Raw genomic sequence first — 22,502 nt, forward strand, 5'->3', positions numbered from 1 at the left:
TGTCATTCTGTGTGCTGTGGCTTCCTTCGCTTCCCATGTTGGAGAGGGATGCCTGGTCAAAAGAAAGTGTACGAATGATAGAAACCAGCTTGACACAGCTGAAGAGAGTAGGAATAAGTGTCGTTTCCCACAGACGGCGCCAAATGTTGATGCACAAAATCAGCGAAGACTTTGGTGCAACAGAAAGTGTCAGGTTTTGTGACCTTCACTTGGTTGCTTGGTTGCTTCAGTCACTAGTGAGGATAAGTACGTGAATGAATAGAGACAGAGAAGCAAACACAGGATGTACGTGGTTCACCCAGATTGGCTACGTCCACGGAGTAGAGGAGTTCTTATTAGTAGTGAAGGGCTTACACAAGTACAAAGGATCAAGCTCTCAATTTAGTGAGTTCTTGTGAATGATTTAACACAAAATGGCATTAGGCAATATTGTGGGGGAATGACCCCTATTTATAGAAAAACTTGTAGCTTTGTCACATTGACATGTGTCATGTTGTGATTGGTTCTTGATGTCGACACGTGCTGCGCTCTGATTGGCTTCTAATCTTGACACGTGTCGAGTAGTGATTGGCCTCCTGGTCGGAGGGGAACTCTTCTGGGTCCTTGACAGTATAGCGTTGGCCGGTGCTCGGTAGTTTCGGGATTGGTCAAGTATGGTACAAACATAAGGTATGTCCCGGGGATCTATAATCTTCAAGACAATGTTATAAGTACCATCATAGTCGATCCGAATGGCCTAGGAAATTTTACCTCGGTGCAACAAGCCATTGATTCCGTAGCACCAAATAACACTGCGTGGACTCGAATTCACATCAACTATGGTATCTACACGTAAGTAAACTATCATCTCAAAGTTCAGTACAGTTTTTGTTTCTAATCTGTAGTATTAATTCATTGCTCTAATCCGCTAGCTACTTTTATGTATGTAGTGAAAAAGTTCAGATCGCAGTAGACAAACCATACATCTATATTGAAGGAGACTCTGATCGCCAACCTTTGATCCAATATGCGGACGGTGGAAGTATTCTCACTAGTCCTACATTTAAAGCACGTGCAGATAATTTTGTGGCACGAAATATAATCTTCAAGGTTAAATATCAAGCCTAGCTTAAACTTATAATATTTTAATTGTACCACACATAAGGGTCGCTAACCACCAGTTGGGCCGTTATGCCCTACAAACTTGAGGGCTTGGGGTGGAGTTGTGACAAATCTCACACTTATTTTCACATATATACAAGCAATCGTTTTAATATCTTGGGTAGTTAGTTGCAAATCAATATTATACGGCTCGGCTTATCTTGGATATGTAACTCTTCAACATTACTTACATATTTTGGTTATAATTAATTCATAATTGTGTTAAAAAAAATTGTCTTTAACAGAATACATACGACAATCTTGGTACTGATCTATTGGATGCCAATGGAAAAAGGAAGACCACTACATGGGCAGTTGCCCTAGATGTATCTGGAGATAAAGCAAGTTTTTATCACTGTAGCTTTTCTAGCTTGCAAGACACATTGAGTGATGCCAAAGGTCGTCACTATTTCTACGATTGCACCATTGAAGGACTTATAGACTTCATTTGGGGCCATGGCCAATCAATTTATGAGGTGATTAAAACCTGAATCCTTTCATTAACTAATTAAAGCTCTTTATTTTCCTCATGATCTTTTGATTAATTAACCTTAAATATTAATTGTTTGCAGAAATGCACACTAATTTCACGAACGGACGTGATAGGGGGAACTGCCTATATTACAGCCAATGGTCGAGGTGGAGCAGACGACCCCTCTGGGTTTGTATTCAAAGATTGCCATATTACTGGAAGTGGCCCTGCTAATCTGGGAAGGGCATATGGGACTCATTCAAGAGTATTGTTTTACCGGACAGACATGGACAATATTATCACCCCACAGGGTTGGGGTAATCCATGGAATGCAGGCCATGAGTAAGTTGTAATCCTTTTTCAATCTCCTAGTCGATTTTCTGAATGATAATATTACAATATAACTGGACTTCGAGTTAGGCTAGTTGGCCAGTCAATGAGCCACGTCTAAACCCTAGACCCTATCTACAAAAAAACCCTAAGCTATGGAATGTGGGAACTGAATTAGGTTAGTTGGTGTTGCTCATCTATATCTAAGGTCGATTTCTCCAATCCGTCGATTATGGTTGTTTAGAATATCGATTTGTCTAGAGGCTAGGCTAAGCCACTTTGGTTAGAGTGAATGTGCTCCTCTCTATGTACCCGAGTTTGAATATCTTCTCTCGAAATTTAGATCAATATAAAACAGAATATCATTTGTATAAAAATAGGGGGTGTAGTCAATTTAAGGGGGTGTACTCAATTTAGATTTCAGAGGATTTTAATGGATTTTTTTAAGTGACAAATTTCAAAGGATTTTAATAGATTCTACAATTCCATATGGATTTTAACAAATTATTATGGATTTCTATTATAGATTCCTATGGATTTCTTTTTTGACTCCTACAACATAAATTCTTTTATTAATGCACAATCTGAAAAAGACATAAACATATATATATATGTATATGTATTGATATGGAAATATAAACCAATCAAATATGTCTTTTCTTTCCCTTTCACATTTGAATTGTGATTTCTTTACGAAAAATAATTTTAACTAATCAAAACAAGTAGTGCTTCTTAAATCAAATGTCTCAAAATTAACCATTTTTCCTCAAGAATTGATTAGTTCATAATGTGTTATTCAGTCTAAGTACAGTTACCAATATAAATAGGCTTTGGAACATGATTACACAAAAAAGAACAGAAAGCTTGAATTGGCAATAAGATTCTTAGTAGTAATTTCCAAGAGTTCAATTAACATGGTAAAAATTTAACACATTCAAATAGAACGCATAATCATTACAAGAACTGTTAGTAGCTATTAACACTTCCCATCAAAGCATTACAATAAATACTATTACACATTCCAAAATAAAGGAAATAAAAAATTGAAAAAATTCAAGTTTGCAACTGGGGCAAAATAGATGAACGTGAAAAGAAATCAGGTTGGCAAGTTCTATGTCTGAAAGAAAATGGAGAGTGAGAAAGAAAGATCGAGTTGCAGAATGGAGAGAGAGAAAGAACAAGGGGGTTGAAAAGAAATCCTAAGGGTGAAGGTAGGATTTTGTTATGCTTATAATCACTTCTCAAATCCTACAAAATCTCTTATTGAAAGAAATCCTTCAAAATCTATGAATTTTTTAATACCAATAGATTTGCATGGACTCTATAAAAATCCTTTAAAATCTCAGTTGACTACATCAGGATTCTAAAGTTTTTTAAAATCCTTTAATTGACTACCCCTGTATTTGAATGAATTTTTTAAAGTCTTTTAAAATCCTAGTTGACTACATCATGATTCTAAAATCTTTTAAAATCCTTTAAGATCCTCATTTGACTACACCCCCTAAATAAATAAAATCACAATTTAGTGAATTACTTTTGACATATGGAACTGCAGGGGTACAATTGAGTTTGCAGAGGTGGAATGCAAAGGAGATGGAGCAAACAGGGAACACCGTATCAACTGGGAGAAGAACCAAACGGCTCAGGAAGTGAGGATTTTAACAGATACAGCTTCTTTCATAAACCAAGATGGATGGCTAGAAAAGCACCCAAATTAAGCACTTTAATAAAATCCTTCGAGCAAATTAAAATTAGGGTGATTTTGTATTAATCCATAACAAACTACAATATTAATAATGTATCAACAATATTTATTTTAATTATAACAAGATCAATCATGTATTGTGATACTCAAATTCAAAATAAATGAAATTATCGAAATTATCGAAATTATCACTACTGCTAGCAGCCACGACAACTAACACCTCCTTTCTCATATTTTCTATATTTAGAAATAGGTCAATACAGATTCAAAACTGCATTGCAACTTTTGTTACGTAGAATCTGTAAATTTAGGTTATGAGTTACATAATCTTATTTATTATCGTCGAATTAAGGAAATTTATTATTCAAACGGTCTATAAAAAGTTACAATATTAGATGTGAATAGTCAAACATACACGACATTGTATAGTTTGAAACGATAGCAAAACCAGCAAGTTAACTTGTAACCCCTCCTTACCATGAACTCATGGGTCTCAACGATCTCACATTCATTCCTCCAGAGTGGAGAGAGATAGAAGGATAAAAGAGTCATGTTCTATAATGACTGAAAGTCCACGTGGCATTCATCGTTAACATATGTCTAATTAATAAAAATAAGCTGTTGATTAGGCCTAAAACAAAAATAGGTCATTAATATATACATGGCTAATTGGTAAAAAAAATATTGATTTTTAGCTAAATAACATTTAAAATTAAAGGCCCTTGTATTGTTAATGAATTAATTCTTCTTATGTCTCATTACTTTATTCTTCTGTACCAAGTACTGTATTCCATGTGGTTTATCGAATTTTATCCAATTTTTTTTAGCATGAACTGAAGGAGGACGACCTACCATCTTGCAAATCAGAATTTACTTTTTACATCAATTTCCACTAATGAAAAGATAAGATAGATGAATAATTCATATAAATTAATATCTCGCAAATCAGAATTTACTTTTTACATCAATTTCCACTAATGAGTAGGATTTATCAATTTTTTATAATTAATAACATTTTTTTTCCAAATATAATTAATAACATTAGAAATCCTAACTTTTTTCCTCTCGAATCTTAGACAGGATTATTTCATATACCAAACTCACTTGGATTTTTTATTCAACTTGCAAGTGATGAAAGTGGAATGGGATTAATTTTTGATAGACTTCTCGAATGAGTAATTTACAATTGAAAATGTCAAATTTTATAAGGAAAACTAATGAAAATAGCTTGAAAACTTTGAGTTTTAATGATAAGGACAAAATAAAGGGTAAAGTGAATAGTACCAGGATTGACTTTTTAGTGTAAAAATGTGGTTTTTCGTTAAAGTGAACAGTACCAGGTGCTTTTCGTTAAAGTTCCCAATTTTATATCCCAATAAAATGCGATTTCCTTGTTACTTTTTAAGCATTATCGAAAACAGAAAAGAAATTTTCTACTTCCCAACCCTGTGAAAACAAGGGAATTATTCCGCATTTCATGTGCAAAATGCAATCCTAATTTCACCGATATCTTTAAAAAAAAATCAAAACATGCTTGGCTAATAAGTGGTAAGAAGCAAGTTGTGGACAATTAGCATCATTAATAGTAGGTCGTTTTCCTATTTTTGAAATCTCAATCGAGAACTTAAAAACACATGACATCTAATCATTGTTGTAAAATTCATGATGTGATAAGTAATGAGTTGACGACTCATCTTTGTATTAACCTTAAAAAACTTAAAACACATAAAACTAAGACTTATTGAGGAGAGAGAGATTTTTATATGTACACAAAATACAAGCCAGATTTTATGATTTTATGGTGTTGTTTAAGCTTTGGAAAATCAGACTTCCAACCCAACCCCCACAAAAAAAAAAAAAAAAAAAAACCCTAAGATTTGAATGAATTCACCTAAAATACACATACAGTCCATGATACTCCATTAAACTCCACAAATTTTATAAACTCTTTAAAATCTTTTAAAATCTCAATAGAATACATCCCTCTAAATTGAGACATAATAAAAAAAATTTAGTATGTCTTCACTTATATCATGACACGCAATGTACTAGCTCGTGTTCTGGATACACTAGGAATCTCGAAGGCAAATCCTTCTTCTATTTATTTTTTGTCAAAAAAAAAAATCCTTCTTTTATTAGTTGCTTCATATTCCAAATGCTTACGTGTAAAATTGGATATCCATCATGACAAGGTGTCCATTTATTTGTCCACGTAGACACTCATGGCCCGCAATCCTCAACCCTACACACCTTCAAAGTTCAAACTCTTTTCACCCATCAAATTTTAGAGCCACAAAAGATGAGACGTATAGAAATACCACTTTGAACTGTCCGCCAAGCGGGACTCAGGAAACACCATACATGGATAAGGCCATGTAACCAAGCTAAAACCCACAGAAAATATGCCCCAGAAAATAATTGAAATGGTCAGTTTTATATCACCAAATCCCTCTCTTTCCATTTACTCACAAAAATTCCACCCCTAAAATCCTAATTTTTATTCATAGTTCATGGAGTCTGAGAGGAACCAATCTGGGATTGTCAACAATTCTGCAAGGCAAACTCAAAACATCAGAAAAATCTTGATTTATCTGCACCAAGTTCCTCTCTTTTGAATTACAACCCTACAACACAGAAACAATTAACCCCAAAAAACCAAACTTTAAGATTCTTGAGGTTGCCCTCTGGGATTCTCTGAGCAAACTGAGAAACTGAGCAAAAGGGTAGCTTAGTTGTGGAGTCTGCATGAGTGGGCAAGAACCCAACTGGGATTTGAAGCTTTGGAGCCAGCAGAATCAATGGCTTTGGGTTGCAGTTGCGGGGTTACTCTCTCACAGTATTATCTCTCCAATTCATCTACTAGCTTATTTTCTGCTTGCCGTGCTTCTGTTTTATCGAGGCAACCACGGCCTTCCTCTCGAATTCGCTATCGAATCGATTCTCGCAGGTGGTTGGGTTTGAGGCACCTATCTGTGGGCTCTCAGAGGTGAGCTTTGTGCTTTGTGTTTGTATGTCTTTTGGTTTTGCTGAGAAAGTGAAAGAAAATGGAAGAATGTTATGGAATTTTGAAAGTTTTTACTTCAATTGGTAGTCAAAGTTGTAATCAAGTTAATGACAAGCTTGTTTGATTGATAAATAGTGAAGGAAAATGGGATGAAAAGGGAAAATAAGATAAACTAGAAGGGCAGAAAGTTTGAATTTTGGATTGTTATATCTTAGTGGGAAGTTTGAATTTTGGATTGTTATATCTTAGTGGGACTTGTATTTAATGGTATCTATCAAGGTTCTTTTTATGTTTGCATGAAATAAATTTTTGGATACCTTTTAAGAGTTGAGTTCAAAAATTCTAAAGCAATAGCAATATTGTAGTAAAAAAACACTTTGAATCTTGAATTGTCAGTAACTAGTTAGAGGAAAGTAAGTGAAAAAAAATCTAACCATGGATCATGACTTGACAGAACTACGGAAATGTGTTTATTAACCCCGTTACTTTTCCTGCTCCTTGGATAGCAGATTCGACAGTTTTAGTTCAAGGTGCTCAATAACCAACACCGATGCACACTTCAGCCACGTGGCTACTGACAATGAGGTCCAGGAGGAATCATCCATTGCAGAGCCTGGTTGCTCTAGTTGCTCGGTCCCAATTGTTGATATGCTGGACACTGAATCTTTGAGTTTACTAACTGAAGATACTTATGTAGATTGTCTTTTGACGACACTGCCAGTAAGTTACATGATGGTCTATGAACCTTTTCTTTTTCGTTTTCATTACCACTTCAGTACTGCATTACAGTTAGGTCTTGTCAGATTTATCATGCCATTTTTTACCTTTGTTTAGGTTTTATCAAAAGAGGAGCAACATACACTTGCAGCTACTCCAGCCCATCCAATGGGATTATATGGTAAGTGCCTTCCTTCAATGGTCCAAGTAAAGCATGGTGATGTGTCCTTCCTAAGCTGTCTTTGATGTGTCATTTGAATTATAAAATAGTTGATGTGAATGATTTGGAATCCTTGTGGTGATTTCTGACCCGACGGGCATAATTTTTCAGCTTTTTATGCTAGTTGTCTAGCTGGAAATTTAGTGGAGCAATTTTGGAATTTCGCTTGGCCCTCTGCTATCGCATTGATATATCCAAGCCTTCTACCGGTGGCGTTCATAGGTTTCTTTAGTAAGGTTGCCATTGAGATAAATTAAGTAATAGGAAAAAGCAGTAGGAAACTACACTTCCTAACTAGATCAAATTCATTTTAAACAGCTTGCGATAATTGCTGGAGGCCCCTTAGTTGGCACACTTATGGATCATTTCCCCAGAGTACCTGCGTGTAACTGTCTTAATATTATCCAGGTGAGTAGTTTGATTTGCATTGCACCCAAAGATGTGTGCAGGATGAATATCCTAAACTTCTGTGTTCTAACTGTTTTCTTTCTCTCAGGCAGCTGCTCAGTTGTTATCTGCAGCGATGATAATCCATGCGCATTGTGTTCCTCCTTCTGCGTCATCCCTTCTTCACCGCCCTTGGTTCATTGTACTTGTACTAGCTGGGGCTGTAGAGAGGCTATCTGGTGTCGCATTGGGGGTCGCTATGGAGCGTGATTGGGTGGTGCTGGTACTGCTATTTTGACATTTCGTTACGATACATACACGTGCACGCACATAGTTTTATCTTTCCAAGTTATCTTTGGCCTAAACTAGAATTCCCACGTAAACAGTTGGCAGGAGTGAACAGGCCTATTGCGCTTGCCCAAGCAAATGCTGTTCTTTATCGAATTGATCTTCTTTGTGAGGTATTTTCTAATCTTATGAAAAAAATTTCTTTAATGATAACGCGTGGATTTTTCATATGATGTCAATGGTGACATATGTGCCCATTTATTTGAAATTTAATATGCAAATATTCCTTAGATTTAAACAAATTTTCAGCATGTGGTTATGGTTATTGTACATAATATTCAGATTAAATCTGGTAGATGATAATTTAGGTCAAAACTTAAAATAAAAAGGATGACAATGTTTAGGGAAGCTTGAGGAGATTTATAACTTTGTATTAATTACAGATTGCTGGTGCATCCCTATTTGGCATTCTTCTATCAAAGTATGACCCAGTAACATGCTTGAAATTTTCGGGAGGTTTGATGGTGTGGTCGTTGCCTTTTGCCGTAATTTCTCTTCTCCTTACTCTGTTTCAATGTTTTGCTTGAAAAATGCTCTTTTATTATTGACTAGGAATTTCCATTCCTCAGATTGTTCTCACATGTTTGACCAACAAGCTTTCTAGCGGGGTTCTTGACCGCCCAAAATGTTCACAAACTTGTTGTAGAACATCCACTGAAGTATCTCTGTTTGATACCAACGACATAGGTAAATTTGGTACTTCTATCTTTATACAAATAAGTCTGACCACCGGTTTTGTAACTGCAAGATACTTCTGATACTGTCCTAAGTTCCTAACTGGTTCTGTTTAATCAGTGGATAAAGGTGTGGCAGCTATTAAACTTGGATGGAAGGAGTACATGCAGCAACCAGTTCTTCCTGCTAGCCTAGCATATGTGCTGCTCTATTTTAATGTTGTACTCACTCCAGGCAGTTTGATGACAGCATTTTTAACGCAAAGTGGTACTTGTCATGCCCTTTCGGCTTATATTTTTTGGTTGGAAGTTTGTTGCCTTTTACATGCATTTTATGAAAGACCTTCGTTTTCAATAAATTCAAGGTACAGGTTCTGAAAGCACCGAATGGCTCAGTTAAAACAGGCTCTAATCAACATGCATTTAGGAGTAAACATTATTCATCAGGGGGAGGAAATACATGGATGGGAAAATAAGGAAGTTCGGCCAAGAGAGTTGGACCCAATAGCACACCACCCTGAAATATTCCCAATTAATGCACGTGCTAATAACAATAAATTTCATTTGTGATGAGAAAAGGTTTTCAAGCACAACATCTAGTAGTCACTGACCCTGCTGATTCATGCATATTGTTTATTACATCTACAGTGTAGGCAAAACAAGGAGATCGCTTAAATCATGCTTTAGTGTGAATACGACTTCATCATCGATTTTCTTATAGACATTTATATGCCTCTTATGCTGTGGCTATATAAATATTTTGTAAGCCCAATTCTAACTCCAAGATACTGTGACATTGTTCAACAGGTCTAAATCCATCTATTATTGGGGGTTTTAGTGGACTATGTGCTTTTATGGGTGTTGCAGCGACATTTGTGTCTGCAAGCCTCGTCAGGCGACTTGGCATCTTAAAGGTTGGCTAATTTGCATAATTATCATCACATTATAGTCTGTCTATATCTAATGGAGCTTCTTTTCCAGGCAGGAGCAGCTGGATTAATATTTCAAGCTTCACTTCTCACCGTTGCTGTTGCTGTTTATTGTAGTGGATCTTCCTCCCAGCAGAGGCCCCTTCTATTCTTCTTGTGTTTGATTGTAAGAATTTATCATTCTTGTTTTTTCTAAACAAGGTTTGGGATTTGGATGATAGTTACGTATGAGCTGCTAAGAAAATCAAGTAGTGATTTGATTAGAAATGGGACTTATGATATTAGGTTGGATCTTAGAGCATGACGATGGATTCTTTTCAGAATTGTTGATTCTTAGATTGCTTTGCTAAATCTGTAAATTTGAGTAATGTTGAGGTTTCTTATTCTGAGGAGATTTCAGTAGTGACTGCCGCCTGCATCGACTAGTCATCAAAGTAAACGTTTCATTTGTATTAGCAGATGCTCCACTTGCAATTATATGTACTAGAAAGAATATTGGAGAACAAAGAATATTGGGGAACAAGTGCGTTTTGTTGTGCTTTTTGGACATTTTATTGTATCTTTATTTTTGTGTACCTTTTTATATGCAGGTATTATCAAGGCTGGGGCACATGTCATACGATGTTGTGGCAGCACAGATTCTTCAAACTGGGATTCCATCGTCCAAAGCAAATATTATCGGCACAACAGAAGTTGCTGTTGCTAGTCTGGCAGAGTTTACAATGTTGGGAATTGCAATAATCGCCAATGACGTGTCACATTTTGGCTTTCTAGCAGTTCTATCACTCCTATCAGTGGTTGGGGCGGCGTGGATGTTCTGCCGATGGTTGTTGAATCCAACAGATGAGCAAAGAAGTCTTTTCTCTTTCGATGCTCGGTGTCAATAATTTGATGTAAGTTCTTTTTACTCGTTTGAGTCCATTAATTCTTATACATTTTACATGTCTGCCAAATCTGAATGAACTATCTTAATTGCATTATCTGCAGTTTTACTTTCTGTGGCCCTGGTGCAAAGGCTGTTCTACGTTATTCAGAATCAAGATATAGCACTACCTTTTACAATGCCCATGTTTTTCTATCAATAGTACAGTGAGGTATATTTTGTCGCTCATGGTCGCAGTTCATGTGTTTTATTGGCTGTAGTGTAGAATCTGTAACGCGCCTTTGAATAATATCTTTGTTCATACGTTTTATTGGTCGCAGTTCATGCGCTTATATAGCTACAGCTGGCTCAACTTTGTACATACATTTTGAAACATTTGTAAAGCATTGAATTTATTCAAAATCTTTGTTCCCTGGCAATCATGCTTTATTCGAAGTGCGAACTGAATTCCTTCACAGGGTTGCCGAAATATTGCTGTGAATCGTATTCCATTTTTTCCTCCTGAGGTTCCCTCATTCATGGTAACTTTGCATCTTGTTCCCCTGGTGCATCATAGCTTTCTCATTAAAGCCATGAAGGCAGTAAAAAAGCAGAGAAAAAAAGCACCAAAAGTTGAGAAATTAGCCATCTTTTTGGTGTGAGCACACAAAGGTGAAAAGTTGTGGATTTTGTACCAATAATTTCAAACGGGCTACTGCAATTGGTTTGTACTACTTTATCTTGGTCATACAAAAACTAGCTCCTAGATTCCTTGCACGTTTCTTTTGGCCTCGTTGGCACATACTGTTGCAATTGGTGGAGGGATGGATTTGACATATCGTATATTGAGGGAGGATGTGAGACAGAGAGGACATATTCCGGCTACACTTAAGATTTTGCCCACTAAGCGAGTGTTTGTAAACCGCATCCCTCGAAAAACACATAAATGAAATTTGACTTTTATCAATGCAGATTATTCCCACCAAGGCTCGTTGGGGATTGATTTTGTAGGAAGCACTTATATTCATCATTGATTCTGCTAATAGAAAAATGTCAACATTTTTATTAAAAGCCCAAGAACTTCTTGACAAAGTATATGACAGGTCTTTCTCTGTAAAACAATTTTTGTAACCCCTCTAAGCAATCCTAGACTCTCCTAAATCCACCCCAAACTCTTTAAACTCTGGTGGTCCAGCTTCAAAAAATTGAGTGCACAATCAGTGTGAGTGCCTGCATGAGTTTAAGGTGGTTGATAGTTTAGTATAATATTGGTGACTGATGGTATTGTTTAACTTAACTAAAATACAAGTTGGTATATCAATATACCATGTATTATAATATAAATGGTGAGAAAATATATTTTTCAATATTCATCCAATTATGTTATAACACTTGAAGTAATAACTCGTGTTTCTTATACATTGAGAATCTTCTTGTTTAATGATATGCCAAAAACTTTGATTACAACTAGAATGCAAGGCAGTGAGAGCCCGAGTCCTGACAGTGGACATAGAAATTTGCCAGATTGCGCTATGGCATCTCATCTCCCTCGTATTACACAAAGCCCTATTCTTTATTTATTTATTTTTTTTCTGTTTTGGGGGAAAGAGTTATAGAAAACTGGGTTAATTGTTGTTAGTTTGCTACATTAACATAAACATCTGCGGGCATTGGGTTTCCAATTTACTAACAGTAACAGCACGTACCCGTCACGATTGTTCGACCCCTTCTTCCAAGAACAAATAATAAAACTATTCCTGTCAAACTCCTACGTTTGTATCTGTGCTATGCCTATGCATGGATATTATAACACCTTAATTGAATATCTTAATAAAAGACTATCGATTTCAGCACCTCTAATCTAGGGCAAAATATGGAGTGTATCCCGGTTGTGTATCGGATTTTCTCTCTTAAATTATGTGACCTAGTTCTGGTGTTGATTACAAAAAATGGATATACAATCAGTTAAACAATATGTTCTCAATTTGATTTTGCAATCATAAACTAAACTTGTGAGTATCATATCAGAGTAAAAACATTAATAATAGGTCATAAAACAGTATGTTAGGTTTGGACCAACTAAATATTTATCGTGCTTTAGTATATATTATACTCCAAAAGTTTTAATCATTAGATTTTAATTTTTATACTTCTAATAAAAAAATTTAATAGTTGTAACACTCAAAATATCAAATACTCCGAAACTCTATTAAAAATCACGTAACCAATCGCTCATCAGGTCATATAGAAGTCCTCGACTCCTCGTCGAAAATATGTCGAAAACATGAAGACTATCTTTGTGTATAATCAATCTATCAGCTTTGGGAAATAAAAAAATTAATCACTTGAAAGTGAAAGCTTTTGAGTTTTGACTAATAATCATTTGTTTTTTTTTTAATTAAGAGAAACTAAATGCTGCTTCCCTCTGAAAAGATAGTTGTCATTCATGACATCATTTCAATATCACTTCGCTTTAGTAATTTACCAAAAAACTTCACCTATCTTCTTGTTTCCTTTTTATAGAATAATAAATAAATAAAATGCTAGAACTTTTATTCTTCTGAGTTCTGATTCTCATTATTGTCAATGTTACAAGATAATTCAAAATTTATATTTGAGTCATTTTTAACAATTTTGTTAAAAATTAAGGTCATTTTCATTTATAAAAGACCTAGCGCAGCCTTTCTGGCTACCCTTCAAAAATCAATATACAAATATTGTAGGTTAAACTTTTTCATCTCAAATCATGTTAGGTGAATTTGTTATCTTGGCTTGAAATACACGTGTTAGGGCTGGTCAAGGGGCTTGAGGCTTGCTATATGTAGTCTGATCTTGGTTAAATTTAGGCTTGATTTTGTTTAGCAAATTCTGTTTTACTCTTAATTTGGAGAAGGATGAAAATGACATATAACCCTTAACTGAAGATGATTAGATGGAATTTTTTATATAATTATATTTTTTTAACAGATGTATATTAGTATAACCTAAATGGTAATCGTGATATCTAAAAATATAATGCAAACCCTAAAATATCACGTCCCCGTGTTTGTCGCGTGCATTTTACATCTTTCTTCTTCCTCTAGTCCAGTCCTCCTGCTGCTGCTGTCAACTTTATGTTGGTAAGAGTGCTTTCCTTCTGCTCATTGCTCGCGAAATTGGATTAGGATTATCTACTCTTTTCTTTTCATCTCTTTTCATCCATTCCTCTTACATTCTTTTATTTTATCTTTATCTTTGTATAAAAAATTAATATGAGATGTTAACGTGACTTAACTATTCAAATAGAAGAAAATAGAAAAAATAAGGAAAATAATCGTACTCCCGCGATATTTTACTTCTCATCATTTATATTATATATTTGCATGCTATGATTTACCAAAATTAATGTTAATTTACTGTTCTTCTTTTGTTGTTGTTATGTCCTGTCGTTGCTTTTTCTTAGATGAAATAGTGAAAGTGTCATCAAGGTTTTTTGCTATTAAACTCTGTTTTCAATAATTAAGATTAAAGTTAAAAATTTCAGTGAATAAAATTCACGGAAGTAGCAAAATAGTGGCCTAAATGGATCAAGAACTACCGAACTTAAAGGTGCTGCTGAAATTAGAAACGTGTTTGATGTTTTGTTAGCAAGAGCTGCATTCTTTTTATTTGAGCAGAATTTCAAGATAAGCTCTCAAATTTGGTTAATTGTTTAGTTTGAGTGGAGAATGGGTTAAAATGATTAGGTTAGGTTAAGAGATCGATTGTTTTCTATTATAATAAGTTTAGAGTTTTAAAAACTCGATTTTCTCTTATATATGAGAATTTAAAATACACTTTAAATATGCATAATTAATTTTAAACAGAATATTTTTTTGCACACTCTGTTATTTAGAACCATGAAATTTAATTCAAAAGTTGAAACTAACATTATTCCGTTACTTGAAATCATGAGATCCAAATCAAATTAGAGACCAACTTTCACACTAAAATAAAAAACACTTTACACTACTCATCTAATGCTTCTCCTATTTGGAATCAATTCTTCTTATTTTTTCGTTTGATTGATGAATCAAATTCATTTTTACTTGTTGGGAAAAAGTCAAAAGTAAGGCTCAAATCACTATAGATGGGTACTAGGCAGCTCTAGGCTGAAACAGTGAAGCTACAACTCGATCTTCATCAGAGAAAAAAAAGTTATGAATCTCTTATGTAATAATTCTTTTAAAAGTATGATTTTTATGAACTCTTTGCCATCATATATTTCTGGTATAATATTTTATAATATTAATATAAAATTACTTTTAATCTGTTAAATTACAATAGTCTATAAATAATTTCATTTTAAGAGAATGCCTTTATCACTTAGAGCAATTTTCAAGAAAACACCCAAACCTTTTTAAAGCTAAAACCAGCACCAATACCATTTCCCCAAAACTAAAAAAGAATTTCCATAAACACAAAAACCTAACACAACACTTGCCCCAAAAAACTCTCCTTCAAACGACACAATTCTCAATAACTTAAAACCCAAACACCTTGAAAATTGAAAAGCAAATTTATGAGAGAGAAAGAGAGGAGAGAGAGCGAGAGATAGATCCATTCCCATCAATCCCAATATCATATCACACTTGCAAAAAGCAAGGAAACGAAAACAAAACAAACCATGTGAGTTTATAAAAATAGAAAGTAAAGCTCTTACCTTCTCTATAACCTATGCTCTCCAGATTACCTGAACTAACCCAAACACTTGTTCATCATTACCCACAACCCACTGCCCTCCGCCCCCCGCCCAAAACCCATCATTTTCGCTTTGACAAGTGTGAAAAGTGGATGAGACTGACTCTTACGTTAGATAATTACTGCAAGGCAATACAAACATTAAGAGTTACAGCCTTACAGTCATATTTCCATGATTTTGCATCACTTGTAGGAAATTCCATCAAACTATGTCCAATATAAAAGTTAAAACAACTAGTACTGTTTGAAAAATATTATAACGTAGGAACATCTCTAAATAAAACCACGATAAATAAAAAAACTTTGAAATAGATAGCAGTTTTTGATTGGTATTGAAACATCTAGAGGTATCTCAAACTAATAAAATTACGTCGTATATAAAATTTAAAACAAGTTGCAACGTTTGATAAATTTATAAACGTTATTGTATCAGTATCTTAAACTAATAAACTGCATATAAAATAAAACATATAATAATGTTTAATTGATTTAAGAACATCATTGTCACGACATTTCAAATTAATATTTCACATAAAAATTTCAAATGATAAATATTTAGTTGATTTGAAACACTGCTATTTTAAATCTTTCTTATCTAAAGGGAGAAAAGAAATGATCTTTTGTTTTTCACCACGAGCTTCTGTTGGTTGCCACAGTGTTTTCAACTTGAAAGCGCCCATCTTTTCATGTCTTTTGATACTGATAGTTGATACATCACTTTGCCTTATTCATGTCCTCTTTTTTTACCCTTTATATCATTTCTCTCTCCCCCTCTAGTTCTACATCATTGTCCAACACTGTGTTCAAGTAATACATACTCAAAGTTTAGCCTTGAGAGAGAGAGAGAGAGAAGAGAGAGAGGAAGCTAGAGAGAGAGAGAGAGAGAGAGAGAGAGGGGAGAGAAAAATGGGGTCTTTGGGAGGTGAAGCTGCAAGGAAGAAGGCAATGTGGCTCTATCCAAAGATCATGGGATTTAATCCTTCTGAAAGATGGGGGCACTCTGCCTGCTATTCTCGTGGGGTTTTGTATATTTTTGGGGTATGCTTAAATCTTCTTCCATGAAAATTAAATTATGCTCCTTTTTCTCCTTTTCTATAATATAATTTCCGCTGCATGATATTTATCTCTGTGTTTATATATATATCTCGTGGGGTTTTGTATTAGTTCTTCTGTTTTGCAAGTTTGAACAGTCGATTTTCTTGATGCATGTTTTGGTCAAAAAATCAAGTCATATTTTTATTTTTCTTGTTCTTGGTATCTGGAATGCGTCTATACTTGGGTGATGACAGACTTGCCTTTTGAACTGGGTGTTGTGGTTTCCTTATTTCTCCTATTTTAATTCTTTTGAGAATGGCAGAATGCTTTTTCCTTGATTCCTGTATTTCTCTTATTAGTAGGACAGTTATGTGGAAAGTGATAGTTGCCTTCCTGCTTTGCTTGATGTAGTAATTAGCTTAAATAAAATAAAAACCAGATGTAGTAATTAGCATAAATAAAATAAAAAACAGATGTAGTAATTAGCATATTTCATTTTTCCTTTTTAGTTTTCTGTGTTCTTTTCTCTTTAATTTTCAGATTTTTCCTTCTGATAGTTTAACTTGAATTTACCCTGTGCAATACGAAATCATTCGTGTTTCTCCCACTAATCTCCTAGTTATGGGATTAAATTTTGTGTTTTCCTGCATTACACTTTGTTTAGGAGATTTAGTTCAATTGGACATATTATTAAAGAAATAAATTTGGATTAAAGTTATATGTACGTGGCTAGTAGTATGCATTTTTTCTGACTCTAAGATTATCATAATTCAGATTATGTTTGACTAAATCTGAACATTTTGAGACCTATTTGTTAGATATTATACACCATCAAAGATCGATAATTGCTCAGCTCTTATAGCAGACTAGAAAATCCTACATTCCATTTGTTGAAATTGGCGTCAATAGATGGAGATAACTAATTGTTCAGTCGATTCTATGTGTTTCGTTGTCCTTGGATTGTTCTGTATAGTACTCATTTCTGTAGGACATGGTACTCGAGAAAGCTATGAAACTTTTAGCCTTTTTTCAATGTAATGTGATGCCTTGCTGTATCTTGATCTCATCCTTCTAGTTTGTCCAATTTAGGGATGTTGCGGCGGTATGCATTTCAGCGATGTTCTTGTGCTTGATCTTGAGAAAATGTTATGGAACACTCTTGTGTCAACCGGTCAAGGGCCTGGTCCTAGAGACAGCCATAGTGCCATTGTTCTAGGGCACAAGATGATAGTTTTCGGGGGAACTAATGGCTCCAAGAAGGTAAATGATCTTCACATATTGAATCTTGTGACCAAAGAATGGACACGGCCAGAATGTACGGGTACTCCACCTTCACCCCGAGAAAGTCATACTGCTACCCTTGTTGGTGATGAAAAATTAGTGATATTCGGGGGTAGTGGAGAAGGTAAAGGAAATTACTTGAATGATCTTCATGTTCTAGACCTTAATACCATGAGATGGACTTCTCCTGAGGTGACGGGTGATATTCCTGTTCCTCGAGACAGTCATAGCACAATTGTGATGGGGAAGAAGCTTCTTGTGTATGGTGGGGACCGTGGTGATAGGTATTATGGTGGTGTAGATATGCTTGACATGAACACACTGACATGGTCGAGGGTATGGTTTTCCTTTTATTCTGTCAGAATTTCATTGTTAGTTTTATAAATGAATAATGTACAGTTCATACAAGTTCTACAAATTGAGTCAAATGGAGGTTGTTTTGCAACAGTTGGCTGTTCAAGGATCTTCACCGGGTGCCAGGGCAGGTCATGCAACTGTTAGTATCGGGACAAAGGCAAGTTATTTCATTGATACTTACAAGATTTTCTTTTCTGAGAAAAGAAATGTTTATTGTTATTTTTGGTAATTGTCCATCTTTGAATCATGTACATGATCGATTTAACATTTAATGAAGTTCAAGTATCGCCTTGTAGCATTTATTCTCAGAAGAGAAAGCGATTGACCTAAAGGAAAAAATGCAGGTTTATGTCATTGGAGGGGTTGGAGACAAACATTATTACAACGATGTTTGGGTCCTAGATGTGATTACTTGTTCATGGACTCAACTTGAAATATGTGGCCAACATCCACAAGGACGATTCTCTCATACTGCTGTTGTTACAGATTCTGATATTGCCGTCTACGGAGGGTAATTAGCCATATAAATTATACAGCTTAAGTCCTGTCCTTATAGTTCGGTTCCCTCTTAATTTTCTGGTTCAACTTGTAGGTGTGGTGAGGACGAGCGCCCTCTGAATGAGTTGTTGGTGTTGCATCTTGGAGCAGAACATCTCAATGGTCGTTACAATGTTTCCATGTGCAAAATTTTCGGAAGCCACTGGAACCGAGAGAGGGGGAGGATCTCAAAGGGAGCAGATTTTAACACGGTACAGAAGTTACTGTAACAATGCAGTACTTTAGTGCATCCTTTATGTTTCGATAATGAAGAGGAGTTTTTTTGTAAATGCTTAAAGCAGAAAACTATGCTAATGGGGAATCATGTAGTAGTACGAGAGACAACCCACGGACCAGAATCAGAAGCAAGACGGTCTCTTCAGTTCAAATCAGGTTAGCATATAGTTTAAAAATTCACTCTTTCTTCTAGGTGTACACGAGTATTCATTCGTAAACATAAATGTAGATACTTTACATCCAAAGAGGAGAAGAACCACAAGTACAAAATCAATAGATCTCGAATCAGAACAAGAGGAGCATTCTCTATCACTCTCCCAGCATTCATCACCATCACACTCGGATCAAGAGCAGATCCCGAATCCTAATATTGTTGATTCCAACCAAGGTTCTCAAGGTTTTCATTTGTTTAAGAAACTCAATCATAGTCCGAGCAATGGCCAATCTCCCATTGTCACGAGCAGCCATAAAGCTAATAGAAATTCTGGACAAAGATCTCCAGACCTTAACTTGTTAGGAGAGTGTCACACCGAACCAAAACGAGAACAGTATCATCATGTCAACATTGGTAGACCAAGTATGCAATTTCAAGCAGTAGAACAAAAACACTTGGAGGCAGGGCCTATTCAGAACATGGTATGCATTCCTTTAATTTCACTTTGCTTCGATAATTGGCAAAAAAATTATTCGTTTTGCCAATGCATGGCTTTTTATTGGGGTTTTGTGTCTCCTTAGATGGGTGCTGAGGTTCAAGGCAAAGTTGATGGAGCATTCGACTCAGGTTTCCTAATGACCGCGATGGTTAATGGAAAGATATATAGAGGAGTCTTATTTGCACCAGTAAGCTTCCCAATTTCAACTACACTGTAAAACTGACACATAATCGTTAGAAGTGATATCCACACGCCCTTTTTCTCCCTCCACACGTCATTTTATTTTTGTCAATAAAGGTGTGCAGGGTGAGAAAAAAGGTGTCCGAAAATCACACTGCCCATTCATTAATGTGCTTACAATGTTAACTTGTTTGTGCAACTTTATGTGTCAAACCAGGGACCCCAGATCATCTCAAGAAGGCCAACTTTCGTGCAAAATCCTTCGTCTTCAACAAGCCAAATTCCCATTTCTGAAGCAAAACCATTTCCAAACTCGAATCATCACGAGCCACCCTTGAAGCTATCTGAGCAACCAATGAGGAATTCCATGCCGGAGTCTGGCCTGGGCCTCAGGCAACCTCAGGTTGCTCGACCATTTTCGGTCATTCGAGCCAATCCATCTGTAGCCAAAGAAAGAAGTGATCTTCCTGGTGTGTTTTTAACACTTGGGGGACCAGGAAGTCCAACTGGTGGATCTTAGAGACAACCATATATATATAGGCATATATTTCTATGGCAACTTGGTTTTTAAGAATCTGTGATTTTAGATAGGTAAGGTAGGCACATATTAGTTGGTCACAAGTTAATGATTTTGTGTCAAAAGATGATCGGCTGGTATGGTGTCTGCAGTCAATGTAATATTATGAGCTTAGCTAGTCATGAGTTTCTAATATATTAGTAAATTAGCATTATGATTATGGTTGTGCCAAGATTACTAGATTTTTCAAAGCTTATTTGCATAATGTTCTAGAAAAATATGTGAAAAAAGCAGTTATAAACTTTGAATGAATATTGACATAACGAAATCTAGAGTACGTTAAAACTACGAAATTTTATGGATATAAAGATTTATAGTAGTAGTGAAGCACTCAGTTTTTTATGTGTAAACATTGAAAAAAAAGTGACTAATTTGTGGTTTTTGTGACTTTTTCTTGTATACAAACTTATTTTTTGCTTGAAGTCGTTGAGAAATTTTATTGAACTCATGTTTTGTATCTTTATGATCAATTTTCCAATTTCTCTTTACAGTCAATTATTAACTTTTAGAAAATAAATCTAATCCTTTCAAAATATAAAAAATTTCAGAAAATAAAAACAAAAACCCTAAAGTGAAATCCTAGCAAAAAAAACCCTAAAGTGAAATCGAAGCAAACACAACCAGTCCATGTATGAAACCCTAGCTAGGTATAATTTGCTTATTTTTTAGACCCAATATTACATCATCAATTCCGTGCAAACAAGAATCCTTAATGAATTAACAAGTTGGTAAAGAGTTCATAAAAAAACTGTAAATTTCGACTTAATAGTGTGTTGTTGTTGGACGTTGAATAATTGTGCAAATGAGATGTGGAAATTCTAACACTAAAGTTTTTTAGTTAAAAGAGTAAAGGGTTCAAATTAAATTAAAATTCGAGGACCAATCCAATTTTTTTCATATATTTCTTTATGAACTTTAGAGGTCGCACTTGGTGCGATGGCAAATGTCTTCGCCCATGAGCGGTAGGTCTCGGGTTCAAGACTTGGAAGCAGCCTCTCCATAAATGGGGGTAAGGCTAGCCGACATTCACCTCTCCCAGACCCTGCGTAAAGCGAGAGCCTTGTGCACTGGGTACGACCTTTATTTCTTTATGAACTTTAAGACTATCTCCAACCATTAGGTTAAAACCTAAAATTTAGGTTTGAAATAGCTTGTTTGCTCTAACCCTTATGGGTTAAAATTTTAGTCCCATATTATTAAATAATGAATTTAGGCTAAATTTTTTTTTCTTAAAGTAACATTTTTAAAAGAAAAAATTATGTAGACTATCCTAATTTAATTTTATGAACATTTTAATATAAAAATATTTAGATTCTGACAAATATTGAAAAATCACTAACCGACACCATGAAATTGGTTAAATACTATGAAAAAATATGAAACGCACAAAAGAAATTTTTTTTTAATTACTTTAGCCATTAGATTTAAATTTGGACCGTTAAATTTTGTTTTTTACTGTTGAATTTCATCAAATTATATCTTAACTGTTGAATTTAATGGATTTATAAATATAAAACTAAAAAAAATATACATATATGATGGTCAGCCCTACTAACCTTGGGGAATATAGGCTAAATTTGGTCTATAAATGAGTTTTGAATTTTAACTCATATTTGCTCCAAAGATTTAAGCAAGTTTGGATAAATTTAGAACATAAAATTTGAGTTTTATTCTAAAGATTAGGATAAGTCTAGAGAATTAAAAACAAGCGAAAAAGATTAATTAGGCAAAAGCGAAAAGAAAAAGGTGAAATATTTTGGAAGAGAGAGCTTTTGATTTGATAACATGGGATGGAGTGCACAAAAGGAGCACCCGCGCATCGCGCGCTACTGTCGTGTATGTGATGTCTAGGAAAAGTGGGGCCTCAGAGTCGCTGTCAACCGTCGGATCTGTCTTCCACGTCATCCCACCAGGGTCCTTTGTGATTGACTGATTGATCGTTGTTGATATTTGCGGTCAGAGGGGTCACTCTAACGTCCCCCGTCTTTTCACCCGTCCTCAGATTTTTGTCCGTCACTGGCGGTTGCGTCACCCACGTACGTTTTCTCCCTCCTGACTTGTCTGTCTCAGATGCCCTATTTCACCTCATTTCTCACGATTTGATATTCTCTCTGAATCTCTGTGTTCGGAGCATAAAA

The 22,502-nt window shown here is 35.2% G+C and overlaps 3 protein-coding genes across 5 annotated transcripts; all 3 read left to right on the forward strand.

Moving 5' to 3' along the window:
* Positions 1-670: 670 nt before the first annotated feature.
* LOC126592323 (probable pectinesterase 55) lies at positions 671-3,660 on the forward strand (the record flags this gene model as incomplete). Its single annotated transcript, XM_050258023.1, has 5 exons — positions 671-831; positions 930-1,089; positions 1,386-1,616; positions 1,713-1,954; positions 3,498-3,660. Coding segments are annotated over 5 exons (957 nt in total), but the record flags the coding sequence as incomplete, so codon positions are not given.
* Positions 3,661-5,942: 2,282 nt separating this feature from the next.
* Positions 5,943-11,228, forward strand: LOC126594141 (solute carrier family 40 member 3, chloroplastic-like). Of its 2 annotated transcripts, none has more exons than XM_050260351.1 (14): positions 5,943-6,633; positions 7,158-7,371; positions 7,486-7,549; positions 7,700-7,824; positions 7,907-7,996; positions 8,085-8,258; positions 8,362-8,436; positions 8,707-8,808; positions 8,893-9,010; positions 9,119-9,265; positions 9,805-9,911; positions 9,979-10,092; positions 10,517-10,819; positions 10,914-11,228. In XM_050260351.1, the coding sequence occupies exons 1-13, from the start codon at positions 6,446-6,448 to the stop codon at positions 10,811-10,813; spliced, it is 1,815 nt and encodes a 604-aa protein (XP_050116308.1). In that variant the 5' UTR covers positions 5,943-6,445; the 3' UTR covers positions 10,814-10,819; positions 10,914-11,228. The 2 variants fall into 2 exon arrangements, with proteins under 2 accessions (XP_050116308.1, XP_050116309.1); XM_050260352.1 differs by having other exon boundaries at positions 7,161-7,371.
* A 5,032-nt stretch (positions 11,229-16,260) lies between these two features.
* Positions 16,261-20,518, forward strand: LOC126594140 (acyl-CoA-binding domain-containing protein 4-like). Of its 2 annotated transcripts, none has more exons than XM_050260348.1 (9): positions 16,261-16,545; positions 17,632-18,159; positions 18,272-18,337; positions 18,525-18,691; positions 18,773-18,929; positions 19,017-19,110; positions 19,184-19,590; positions 19,690-19,794; positions 20,005-20,518. In XM_050260348.1, exons 1-9 carry the CDS (start codon positions 16,414-16,416, stop codon positions 20,305-20,307), a joined length of 1,959 nt encoding a protein of 652 aa, XP_050116305.1. In that variant the 5' UTR covers positions 16,261-16,413; the 3' UTR covers positions 20,308-20,518. The 2 variants fall into 2 exon arrangements, with proteins under 2 accessions (XP_050116305.1, XP_050116307.1); XM_050260350.1 differs by having other exon boundaries at positions 16,263-16,545; positions 19,020-19,110.
* Positions 20,519-22,502: the final 1,984 nt, after the last annotated feature.

This window comes from Malus sylvestris, chromosome 12 (genome assembly GCF_916048215.2).
Source record: "Malus sylvestris chromosome 12, drMalSylv7.2, whole genome shotgun sequence".
In the NCBI taxonomy this organism is placed as follows: domain Eukaryota; kingdom Viridiplantae; phylum Streptophyta; class Magnoliopsida; order Rosales; family Rosaceae; genus Malus; species Malus sylvestris.